Genomic DNA, 13,736 nt, shown 5'->3' with positions numbered 1-13,736 from the left:
AATGCACTCTGGGATTGTCTTCTTTGCAAAGAAAACACGGGATGCTGCTTTTGTATTTGTCATAATTAAGGATTAATTGTTTATGCAACTTAGTTTCTATGCGTTTTGTGTGTTGTTGATGAAGAATTGCCATGAATCTTGCACTAATGTAACTTGCTTATAACAGGCGTGTAGCCAAACAACATTTCCCATCATCCTCTGAGAATTATAATATAGGCAAATACAGCAGTTACCAGTGTGATTTATATACCATTATACTTTTTTTATTAATATTTTTAATTAGATTTTAAATGTAATTTTTATTTTTATATATAGCTTTTATATAGCTTTCATTTATTTTTAATTTCACTTTCAGTTTTAGTAATTTTTGTACTTTGACTAAGTATTCTAGAAAAAAGGCAAAAAAGTTATTTTTGAGAGTATTCATGTAATATATATTTCTGTCATTTTATTTCAGTTCTGCTTTATTTTAATTAAAAAAGATCAAGATATTTTTTTTAAAATAGAAAAAATATTTAAAAATTTTTTTTTTAAATTGTTAAAAAGATTTTATTTCTTAATGTTAAAAAGATTTTATATTCTATTTATTTTTTATTTTATTTCTGCTTTATTTAAAATATTTCTTTAAGCATTAAAGATTTTTTTTTTAAATTATTAAAATCATTGATGTTAAAATGATTTAAGTTTTTTTTAGGTTTTTCATCTATACATGTAAGAAAAATCAAAACAGTATATATATAATATTTTCAAAATTTTAATTTTTTATTGTCTAAGATTGTCAAAATATATATATCTTAAAAAAAAAAATATATATATATATTAAAAAATAAAAAAATAAATAAATAACAATCAGCTTTCAGCTTTATTTCAATTATCATTTTCTTAATATTTAAATTTTTTTTTTTTTTTTTAAATATGTTTAATGGTTTTAGTTGAGAATAGCAACAATGTCGGTTCCACACTGATGCACAACCTTTCCTCTCTGTTTTCTTATGCCAGTTCTGGAAAGCATCCCGCGTTTGTCGTGAAGCGACAAAGAAAATATGAATTTGTCCAAGGCATCCAATTTCTGCAGACTAAAACGACTTTAAAGCACATTTCACATTGCAATAGCAGAGTTTGAGAGTCCTCAGTGAAGGAAGGTGAATCTCTCGGGACTGTATACTGTATCTTTCACAGCAGCGTCTCCGCATCAAATGCACTTTTTGCGCTCTGCATTTTCCAGTGATGCCCCTGTGTGTCAGGACTCCTGCGTCTTGCGTATTTCACACTCACCTTAGCCGTAATCTCCTGTGACTTTAGTGTCCATGGCATCGTGACAACCTAGAAAGCGGCTTGCCAAGCTAATACACGTCGTATCTCTGGGATTTAGAAGAGCGGCGCCACCAGAGTCGATTTGCACACAGTATGAGCTCTGCTTTCTATAGAGTAAATACTAATCTGCCCTGTGTCCTCAGGTTCACCCGGACCGTCCAGCGGTCAGAGTAGCAGAGCGTCCTCGCCGCTTTTCGACAGTGGTTTGCATTTAAATGGGAACTCGAGCAACACGGTAAGTCACCTTTTGTATCGTGGTGAGCATCACTTCTGTTAAGGAGCTTATTCATAAGCCTCGAAAGTGAGACGGATGACAGAATCGGGCTGGAAATGCCTTTCTCAGAGACTATAGAGAGCTGGAACTGACTAGTATTTTTGGGTTTAGTGATTTGAACAAACCCCTATACACTACAGGAAAGAAAACTATATTTCTTACTCAGTATTTCTGTCTTGTTTTCCAGCACAAATATCTAAACATTTACTTGAGGAGTGAAATAACATAAGATGTTAAGTTTTGTTTTATGAATTGAGTTTATGCTTAAAGCTACACTGTGTGATTTTTACCCCCATCTAGTGGTGAAAAGGTATATGACCGTCCAGTGAATATTAGTTTCTGTTCCTCTCAATTCCGATTTCGTTTTTAACTCCTACGGTGGCCAATGTAGTCCAAGATTAACATGGCTTCCAGTTTGACCTCGTCGAAACGTAAACGCGGAAGGCGAAGCTTGAATTAACGGGTATGTCCTTCTTTGGCTAATGTACTTTCAAGATGGAGGGGCAACATGGTGAACCGCTTACCCGTATGTATTTTCAATGGCATATTATACACTCACGAGAATACTTTATTACTCGAACGACGTAAATATACATTGAGCACATATATTTTTGAAAGAAGTGTTTTTAGCTAAGAATAAACTAAAAAAGTTTTAAAACAAGAACAAATTTCTGCCAGTGGGGTTACACATTTTTTTTAAAACTTGTTTTCATTTTAGAATTAAGTTTATTTTTCTGACCCCATTGGTTGATATTTGTTTGTATCTAAATATTATATATATATATATTTCTATAATTATTTCACACCGACGTAATAAATGTTTCTATATAGCTTTCATTTATTTTTAATTTCACTTTCAGTTTTAGTAATTGTAGTACTTTGACTAAGTATACTAAAGACATTTTTTAGAGTATTCATGTAATACCATTTTATTTCAGTTCAGCTTTATTTTAATTAAAAAAAGTTTTATTTCAATTTATCAAGATATTTTTTTTAAATAGAAAAAAAAATATTTTTTAAATGTCAAAAAGATTTTATTTCTTAATGTTAAAAAGATTTTATATTCTATATATTTTTTTAATTTTATTAAAAATAAAAATAAAACGCCTTTCGCCTTTTAAAACAAGAACAAATTTCTGCCAGTGGGGTTACAATTTTTTTTAAAACTTGTTTTCCTTTTAGAATTAAGTTTATTTTTCTGACCCCATTGGTTGATATTTGTTTGAATCTAAATATTATATATATATATATATATATATATATATATATATATATATAAATTTCTATAATTATTTCACACTGATGTAATGGGTGGTTCTGCAGCGAGAGTGAGTGCGGGGCCTTGATTTGGGACACTGGCGGAGGAAGAGAGCAAAGGGGCGTCGTCCATATTTTTACAGTCTATGGTTGAAATACAGCCCATAATCACAGCCCAATGGAGCTCTATCAGACTCACACCTGACTAGAATCTGAGTATGACGCCGTCAGGCTGTTCAAGCAGCGTATAGAGGTCATGATGTGCCTCATTCTGGCCTTCAGAGAGACCTGACGGAGTGAGAACATCTGAAAGAACACGCTGCGTCTCATCAAGTCACTGGTCACTTTCTTATTCAAACCAGAGAGCAAAGGTAAGGCAGACGTCTCAGTCGATCTGCTCACGGACTACAGGAACTCTCACATGCATCACATTAATGTGACAGTAAGAGTCGTGTCAGCAGGTGAAGCTTCAGTCAGACCTCTGCGAGTGAAGCTCTGAGATCTGAAAACCCATTCACGCCCCAGCGCAATGTGAGCGAATTCAATCTCTGAGTGCTGACAAATCAAGATTTGGGTGTTGGATGCGACCGAAAGGCAGTCTATAAATAGAACAGAGCTCAGAAATGTTGCTGATTATAGTCATTAAATAGACAGGAGCAGGAGTTCTCGATTCTGGCCCTTGAGGTCAAACACAATCAATCAAGATCATCAAGGTCTTGTGAGAGAGTTAGTGACATGTGAGTTTGATCAAGGAGTTAAACCCTCGAGCTGAATCCCTGCTGTAGAATGATATGGGTGTTTGCCAGGGCGTTCCTATGGGGTTGCTAGGGAGTTCTGGGTGTTTGCAGGGCGTATCAATGGGGTTGCTAGGGAGTTTTGGGTGTTTGCAGGGTGTTTCTATGGGGTTGCTAGGGAGTTCTGGGTGATTGCAGGGCGTATCAATGGGGTTGCTAGGGAGTTTTGGGTGTTTGCCAGGGCGTTTCTATGGGGTTGCTAGGGAGTTTTGGGTGTTTGCCAGGGCGTTTCTATGGGGTTGCTAGGGAGTTCTGGGTGTTTGCCAGGGCATTTCTATGGGGTTGCTAGGGAGTTTTGGGTGTTTGCCAGGGCGTTGCTATGGGGTTGCTAGGGAGTTCTGGGTGTTTGCCAGGGCATTTCTATGGGGTTGCTAGGGAGTTCTGGGTGTTTGCCAGGGCGTTTCTATGGGTTTGCTAGGGAGTTCTGGGTGATGGCAGGGCGTATGAATGGGGTTGCTAGGGAGTTTTGGGTGTTTGCCAGGGCGTTTCTATGGGGTTGCTAGGGAGTTCTGGGTGATGGCAGGGCGTATCAATGGGGTTGCTAGGGAGTTTTGGGTGTTTGCCAGGGCGTTGCTATGGGGTTGCTAGGGAGTTCTGGGTGATTGCAGGGCGTATCAATGGGGTTGCAAGGGAGTTTTGGGTGTTTGCAGGGCGTTTCTATGGGGTTGCTAGGGAGTTCTGGGTGTTTGCCAGGGCGTTTCTATGGGGTTGCTAGGGAGTTTTGGGTGTTTGCCAGGGCGTTTCTATGGGGTTGCTAGGGAGTTCTGGGTGTTTGCCAGGGCATTTCTATGGGGTTGCTAGGGAGTTGTTGGCGTTTGCCAAAGTGTTTTTATGGGGTATTCTGGGTATTTGCCAAGACGTTGCTATGGGGTTGCTATATGGTATTCTGGGTGTTTGTCAGGACGTTGCTTTGGGGTTTCTAGGGTGTTGTGGGTGTTTGACAGGACATTGCTATGGGATTTTCTGGGTGTTTGCCAGGACGTTGCTAAGGGGTTGCTACTGTAGGGTGTTCTAGGTATTTGCCAGGAAGTTGCTATGGGGTTGCTATAGGATGTTCTAGGTGTTTGTCAGGGCGTTTCTATTGGGTTGCTAGGGTGTTGTGGGTGTTTACCAAAGTGTTGCTATGGGGTGTTCTAGGTGTTTGCCAGGGCATTTTTCTTTTGGGTTTCTAAGGTATTCTGGGTATTTGCCAGGACGTTGCTATGGGGTTGCTATAGGGTGTTTTGGGTGTCTGCCATGTTGTTGTTATTGGGTTGCTGGGTGTCTGCTAGGAAGTTGCTACGGTGTTGCTAGGTTGTTCTTGGTTTTTGCCAAGACATTGCTATGGGGTTGCTAGGGTGTTCTGACTGTTTGCTAGTACATTGCTATGGGGTTGCTATAGGGTATTTTTAGTGTTTGCCAGGGGTTGCTAGGGTGTTTTGTGTGATTTCTTCCTGTTTCAAGTGAAAAGTCTCTAGCGTTCTGCCTCCATTGTAAGATCAGAAGATGTTATATTTTAAACAAACCTTTGTCGCTACGCATGAGAAATAGTTATGGGGATGTTTGACTTAACATAGAACATGTGACAGCGGTCACCATGGTGTAGATCAGCTCATTTATCAGTTCTGTGTAAATGAGAGTGCTTTCCATGTGCAGAAGAGATAGTTTTAATGAAGTTGTCCTAGAGACATCCTCTCCTAACAAAAACATGGGAAGAATGCAGGGGGCCTTTTCCCTGAAAATATACTTCATTATTAAACATTGAATGGCAGCCAGTGTATCCAATTACCGTAAACAGATGAATTCTTTTCTTCTATTGACTCTCTCTCTCTCTGTCTTTGCCAGGCATGGAAATGTGCAAAAACACACGCAGCACTCTCCTGACTGCTGAGTCGACAATATTTGTGCTTTTTTTCCCATGTGTTCTTCAAATTAGTTTTTTTTTCCCCGTCTAATCCTCTTGTAGTGGTTGAGCTGGTTGCCTGCAGGTGATTATAATTCTCTGAGCTCGTCGTCGCCTCCAGGCTGCGGTGACATTGAGCTGATTGACAGTGTTTCGCTTTCATCGGCCGACGGGCTGCTGCTTTAGCATGTATTCATTTACATGCCTGCAAATAATTAGTGTAGCAGCTGTTTTTGCTGCTAAAAAAGGTAAATATTATACTTTATACTAAAATAATAAAAAAAACTGTAATACTAATAGTTTGGTTGTACCAACTCTACTTGAATGTTTACATGCATACTCCACATATTTGTGCTGCGAAAACAGTCAAACTACTTGTTTTGATAAGGTATTCATGTAATTAATGGTGGATTTGTGTGCAAATATTGGATCTAGTATAGCAGTATGAACTATTTGGGCCTGTTTTTATTTGGGAAATAGTGAAATGAAGAAAAAGTTTTATTTGAAAAAGTGAAATGAAGAGCTGGTGTTTGACTCCTCGTGAGAGACACTCATCCATCCTGACATGCCTGCGATATTTCATTCGTTGTCGTCTAGTGCAGCACAACATGAAAGTCAAATCAAGTTGAATTATCCAGCCTCGGTCTGAATAAACAGCCGAGTGGAGGAGAGTGTGAGTGGAGAAAGAGCTTCACATGTAATTGATGATGGCTTGAGAATGAAAGAACCAGTCACAGCTAATTATGCTAAAAAGTGTCTTGTACAGCGAAAAAAAACTCTGAAAATGACGGTGCAATTTCAATTTTAATTAGTTTTATAAATTTTATTGTGTGTTTTGGTCATTTAAAGGTTTGCATGTTATTATATGAATTTTTTAGGGCTGTCAAACGATTAATCGCGATTAATCGCATCCAAAATAAAAGTTTGTGTTTACATAATAAATGTGTGTGTGCTGTGTATAATTATTTTATATATATATAAATACACACACATGCTTGTATATATTTAAGAAATATTTTCATGTGTATACTGTATATAGATTTATATATAATTTATATGATATATAAATATAAATATTTTTTAATATTATTTAAATATAAATAATATTATTTAATAGTATTTATTAAATATAAATAAATATATTTTTTAAATATTTTTTGTGTATTTATATATATACAAAATAATTATACACAGTGCACCCACATATATTATGTTAACTTTTATTTTGGATGCGATTAATCGCGATTAATCGTTTGACAGCCTTAGAATTTTTATTGTTCTGGCAGGTTGAAAAGGCACTTCTACAGTAGGATACGTGAAAGGGTTTTAAAAACACTTCAAGTTGCATTTTCCCCTCTCCAAGTTTTTAAATAAACCTAAAATATGTTGCTTCTAAGCAAGGTCAGGAACACCTCAACAAAAAAAAAAAATCTATATCCTCATCTTAAGCGCACTGCACCTGTACTGATATGTTTTGCAGAAAAATAATATGATTTTGACTTGATAGGAGATTTATAAGCTTACCGACCTCACCGATTATTTGCATCCGAGAGATTCACGCATGTCATGCATAATATTATGTTAATGCCGATATGACTTAAGGGATTTTGCTGTTGAAGTGAGTAGCGTACAAATGTGATGCACATTTTGAAGACTATAAACTGTGGACTTGACAAGCTTAATCTGTATGGGTTCCCAGCAGCGTTGCAGCATCAAGAAGCTGTCTGTAGTGTTTACACTGGCTCTTCTGCTTTAGACTTTCATCGTCTTTCTGACGAGTTTAATGCAAGACAAGTTTAATAAAAAAGAAAAAAAAAATCTTTCTTAGTATTTTTGTCTTGTTTTCCTTAACAAGCAAATTTACAGTTTCTAAGTCTTGTTTCATGAAAAAAGTATGCTTAAAAAACAAACATCTGCTAGTGAAGCGAGTCAGAAAAATAAACTTTTTCCCATTGAATGGAGCACAACAGTCGGGAACAGGAGTCATCTCCAAAGGGAAATTGATTTTTAACGATGAATTATAAACCGTCAAAGACAGACTGTGGGCTACGAGATTGTTAATCGATGAATTGGCCTGCATTATTTCCACTTAGATTTAAAATAAACTTGCTAAACAGCAGAATATGATGGAAAAACTACATTTCCCATGATGCTGTACAGAAAATTCTGATTCGACAAACAAGCAAAAAGTTTTATTCAGCTCCGCCCACTCCTATGAATCAATGTGATTTTAATGAATAGTTTTATATTTCTCTATCGTTTTGTAATTTTGTGCTATTCGCAATGCATCATGGGATTGTAGTTCTTTCCCTCACTAAAACCATTACGTACACAGTCTTAGGCTATATCTTTGTATTTTTGTCCGATTTTCAAAAACGTTTTGTTTTTGCCTCAAATCAAAGTTCATAATGTTGTGATTCTCCTCGCAGCTGGTAGCTTTGGTTCATGACTTATTATAACGCTTTAATAAAGACTTAGAAAAGAGAAAATGGAGAAAAACTTCTGGAACCAAAAGTGGACGGGCGAAAGTCTACTATTATACCTCACTGGCAGATTTTTTTTTTTTCTTGTTTAAAGCAAAACATTTTTTAAGTTATTTTGGTTCTTAAGAAAATGTATCTTGCTTTAAGAATGTGAAAACCACAAAAATACTGAGTAAGAAAATAATTGTTTTTCAGTGTTCTCACGGCGTGTATGAAAATATCCTGTATTTCTGTGAGGCGACTGTAATTTATGAAAGCTTGTTTTTGCCACTGAATAAAAACTTTGTAAAAAAAAAATTGCGACTTTTTATCTCACAATTGCGAGATATGAAGTCTGAATTGTGAGAAATAAAGTCGCAATTGCGAGATGAAATGTCGCAATTCTGAGAAATAAAGTCGCAATTCTGAGAAATAAAGTCGCAATTGTGAGAAAAAAAGACAGAATTGCGACTTTTTATCTCACAATTCTGACTTTTTTTTCTCACAATTGAAAGTTTACATCTCGCAATTCTGACTTTATAACACATAATTGCGAGTTTATATCTTGAAATTCTGACATCTTTTCTCAAAATTGTGAGATATAAAGTCGCAATTGCGAGTTATCAGGTCAATTCTAAGGGAAAAAACAACACAACTTTACAACACAATTTCGACTTTATATCAATCAATTCTGACTATATCTCGCATTTCTGACTTTATAACACGCAATTGCGACTTAATATCTCGCAATTCTGACTTTATAACACGCAATTGCGACTTTATATCACGCATTTCTGACTTTATAACACGCAATTGCAACTTTATATCATGCAATTCCGACTTTATAACACGCAATTGCGACTTTATATCTCGCAATTCTGACTTTATAACATGCAATTGCGACTTAATATCATTCAATTCTGACTTTATATCACGCAATTGCGACTTTATATCACGCATTTCTGACTTTATAACACGCAATTACGATTTTATATCACGCAATTCTGACTTTATAACACGCAATTGCGACTTTATATCACGCATTTCTGACTTAATAACACGCAATTGCGATTTTATATCACGCAATTCTGACTTTATAACACGCAATTACGATTTTATATCACGCAATTCTGACTTTATAACTCGCAATTGCGACTTTATATCACGCATTTCTGACTTTATAACACGCAATTACGATTTTATATCACGCAATTCTGACTTTATAACACGCAATTACGATTTTATATCACGCAATTCTGACTTTATAACACGCAATTGCGATTTGTATCATGCATTTCTGACTTAATAACACGCAATTGCGATTTTATATCACGCATTTCTGACTTTATAACACGCAATTGCAACTTTATATCATGCAATTCTAAATTACTAACACGCAATTCTGACTTTATAACACGCAATTGTGAGAAAAAAAGTCAGAATTGCGAGATATAAACTCACAATTGTGAGAAAAAAAGTCAGAATTGTGAGATAAAAAGTCGCAATTACCTTTTTTATGTTTCTTTCTGTGGCGGAAACAAGCTTCCATAGTAAACCTCATTCGTTTATAAGATACTGCAGGGTACGGTTGCGCCAGAGATCTGTAGTCGGACTCTTTTGAATGGTTGTTACGAGGGCGCTGGCATCGTGATCAGAGTGCAGCGGATGATGGCACTAAAACGAGATGTTTCTGCTCTCTCACTCTCATTTATTCCATCTAGGCCCCGTCGTCGCCCTCCTCACCTTCGGCTAATGAACCAAAGTATGAGAAACGCTGGCTGGATGCCGTCTCCCTCCCTCTCTTCATGGCTCGAATCTCTCGACGCAAAGCTGGAACCGATAAATTAAGGTAGGGTAATCCGCTGCGCCGCCGCACGAACTCTAGGTGTGACACGCGCCCGCCCCAAATGTTGGTTTTGCAAGCATTTTTCATTTAGGTGAGAGGATGTTAAATCCAATATCTATGCAGCGGCATGCCGTGTCGGGAAAGGTCAGCGATGCAGGACCTGCGAGAGAAGCGCAGGTCGAAGAGAAGAAGTGGCCCTGACTTTAACTCAGCTCTGCTGCCATTGAAAGCAAAAGACATCTATAAATAAGCAGTTTTAAACTCAAAGGTTGTGATTGCAGCAGGTGGAAAGCAGAGAGGATCCTTTAATTAGGCAGAATCTGAATGTGCATTTGCTTCGGGGGTTTTGTTTCCGACAACTTTGATTTTAACCCTATAAAGCCTGCTGTAATGCTGTATCATGTTTGATGCGCAACATTCTCAGGCCTGAAAATGATCAACATGAAAGCTTGTCTAACACAATCTGCCACATGCCTTCTGTTGCCTGATTCATGTCCACATACTATTAGCAGATGAAGAGTGGTGACTGATATTTAAATGCATTTTATGTCTCGTCTGTTCTCATTGATTTACATTACAAGCATCAGAATTTCATCTTTCTGTTTCGTCTTATAAATATCAGCATCTGCACCAAAATACATATGTTTGCTCAGTTTGAGTCTCCCTTCATATTCTTTCTATATCATACTATATATATAAAACATGCTTTTTTTATTTTGTCTAAAGTTTCAATCTTTCTGGCTCTCATTTCTTATATCAGGCTCTCCAGGGTTAAACATGTTTTGCTGTTATTGATTTGTTTTTCTGTACATCAGCTTTACTATGAGGTCAACTTTTCACCGAGTTTGATTCCTCGATTGATTTAAAGGATTTTTGAGCAAGTTCATGCATTTTTAATCATTTGTAGCATCTACTTGTGCGTTATGATATTTGATCTTTCATGACGGAGATTCAGCTGAAGGATTTCTTAGACAATTGTTATTATTTTAATACTGTAAGTTTTGGCGACACTTTATGACTTTTCAACTACACGTCAACTACAAAAATGTCCTGATAATTTACTCACCCCCACGTCATCCAAGAGTTTCATGTCTTTCTTTCTTCAGTCGAAAAGAAATTAAGGTTTTTGAGGAAAACGTTCCAGGATTTACTTCAACGGGTTGAAGGTCCAGATGTGAGTTTTCAGTGCAGCTTCAAAGTCTCGACACGATCCAGCCGACTTTATATCTCACAATTCTGACTTTATATCTCACAATTCTGACTTTATATCTCACATTTCTGACTTTATATCAATCAATTCTGACTTTATATCTCACAATTCTGATTTTATATCACGCAATCCTGACTTTTATATCAATCAATTCTGACTTTATATCTCACAATTCTGACTTTATATCTCGCAATTCTGACTTTATATCTCACAATTCTGACTTTATATTTCTCAATTCTGACTTTATATCTCGCAATTCTGACTTTATATCTCGCAATTCTGACTTTATATCTCGCAATTCTGACTTTATATCAATCAATTCTGACTTTATATCTCACAATTCTGACTTTATATCTCTCAATTCTGACTTTATATCTCGCAATTCTGACTTTATAACTCGCAATTCTGATTTTATATGTCTCAATTCTGACTTTATATCTCGCAATTCTGACTTTATATCACGCAATTCTGACTTTATATCTCACAATTCTGATTTTATATCAAGCAATCCAGACTTTATATTTCGCAATTGTGAGAAATAAAGTCAGAATTGCGAGATGTAAACGCGCAATTGTGAGAAAAAAAGGTCAGAATTGTGAGATAAAAAATTGCAATTACCTTTTTTATTTTTCATTCTGTGGCTGAAACAAGCTTCCATATGGAGGAGAAAGATTTTATCCAAAATTTTTTGAACCGGAACACAAAATGACCTTTCAATGTGATTACGTAATGTGTGAAGTCCTGGACGTGCGAGACGAGCATTTGTGGTTAAAAACTGTATAAACGTTTATTTTATTTTGTTTATAGAAAATGTCCGATGGTTTGTCTAGCTCAGCGTTTTCCTCGGCTGGATCGTGTCGAGACTTTGAAGCTGCACTGAAACTCACATCTGGACCTTCAACCCGTTGAATCATAAATGTTTTCCCCAAAAACCTTAATTTCTTTTCGACTGAAGAAAGAAAGACTTGAACATCTTGGATGACGTGAGGGTGAGTAAACTATCAGGAAATTGTAATTCTGAACTCCGGTCTAATACTCAAATGAATTGAGTTGCACAGTTAGGATAAAGTGGAGCATCAAAATAAAGCATTACCTGAGTTTCACCGGGGATTTCACATCTCAGTACAACTCCCACAGTGCGTCCTCCTCTCTGAATGTAAGAAACATGCTTTCAGATTTTGTTGTGTCGTCCCTTTCCTCTTGCCGTTCTCGTCTTCGCTATTACCGTCCCTCCACGCACGCCGTTCTGCAGACTAATAGATTTTGTATTGTGTTCTGTCACTCACACGGGCGGCTTCTTGGTCAAGCAGTTCAAGCAGAACATCACACTCTCCAGGCAATCTGTGTGTGTGCTCAATGGCTGCATCTCACACACGGTTGGCATTAATTGAAATCATACCATTTATTGAATTGCTTCAGTGTTCTGCTTTAGTAATAGAGCTTGACAGCATGATTTAATGCATTAGAAATGTTTTGCATTCGTCCTTCATAAGCAATGCATTAAGTCTACATGCTAAATGCCACAATGGAAATGACTGCTGAAAAATGTGTTTTGACCCGACAGTCACTTTCTGTTGAGCTAAACTGACGGCTATCAATAAAAAGTCAAAGTGTAGGCTAATTCATCTGCGGCTCGCTCCGAACACACTCTGATATTAAACGTCAAAGCCGGCCCATTATACACAATTGATGGAGGAGTGAGCGTGACAAACGTCTGTCAACAAATGCATTTCATCCCTCGGAATTTATATTGATGGTTTTTCACATTTAAAACAAACGGAAATAACCAGGTCACATAATCCGAACTGACGGCTGTGTTTGAGCCGAGACTTTAGATATCCAATCCGCTGTAAAAGTATGAAAAAAGACAACATATACGGCACATTTGTGGTTTACTCTCCCGAATTTAATTTAGGATATTCCGTTAATAATTCACCACGAATGCGCGAAGAATCTCTCGTTATTCTCCTCAAATCCTCAGATCTCTTTCCAGGTTTGTTTTCACGGGTAAATGCAATTTATAATCTGTCAAAATGACGAAAGTCACTTTAATATAGTGTCACGTAATGCTGAAGTTAATGAACATTTTTGATTAAGGCTTGTTACACAATAGGCCTACAGATAGTCTATATATTTGCAAAGACTCGCGCTTATGGGGCTATTTTTTGTTTGTTGAAAGTACATTGTTGATTCTTTTACACTTTTGAGTTTCATTTTATGTTCGATGGTTGTAGGGTGAGTCGATTAATGTCATCTCATTGTGACTATTTTTTGTATCGTATTGCGTTCATAGAGCGAGCCTTTCACTGATTGTTTACAGTGGTAGCACCTCATTGCAGTACACGAGATCCAGGGGGCGGAGTCGGATCCAGGAACCGGATCTTAGGGGTGGAGTTGGGTAGGTTTAGGGGTGGGTTTAGGGATCAGGGGGTGGAGCTGGGTTGGTTTAGGTATATGTAAGGTGGGAGGAGTTGGATCTGGATCTGACTCCTCCCCATGGATTTCTTGTTCTGCAGTGAGGACCATCTCGAAGTTACACCCATAATTCGCACAAAGCGTAGGGTAATAGGGTGGATACAAAACTCGTGTTACTGTGAATATTAGAAAGTGTAATGTGCAATTATGTGGAATAAGCCCCGCCTTCTAAATCAAAGAGCCAATCACTGATTGGTAAAGTCATTGCATCACTGCAGCAAA

The 13,736-nt window shown here is 37.0% G+C and overlaps 1 protein-coding gene across 1 annotated transcript in view; it reads left to right on the top strand.

The window, feature by feature from the left end:
* Positions 1-13,736, top strand: part of sntg2 (syntrophin, gamma 2) — a 66,488-nt gene that overhangs the window by 29,019 nt on the left and 23,733 nt on the right. Inside the window, exons 8-9 of the mRNA XM_039663102.2 lie at positions 1,458-1,549; positions 9,705-9,832. Of these exons, the coding sequence (XP_039519036.2) occupies positions 1,458-1,549; positions 9,705-9,832 (220 nt within the window). The remainder of the gene's footprint in view (positions 1-1,457; positions 1,550-9,704; positions 9,833-13,736) is intronic.

Source organism: Pimephales promelas, chromosome 15 (assembly GCF_988280905.1).
Source record: "Pimephales promelas chromosome 15, fPimPro1.hap1.1, whole genome shotgun sequence".
Lineage (NCBI taxonomy): Eukaryota > Metazoa > Chordata > Actinopteri > Cypriniformes > Leuciscidae > Pimephales > Pimephales promelas.
This window is presented reverse-complemented; position numbering and strand designations above follow the sequence as displayed.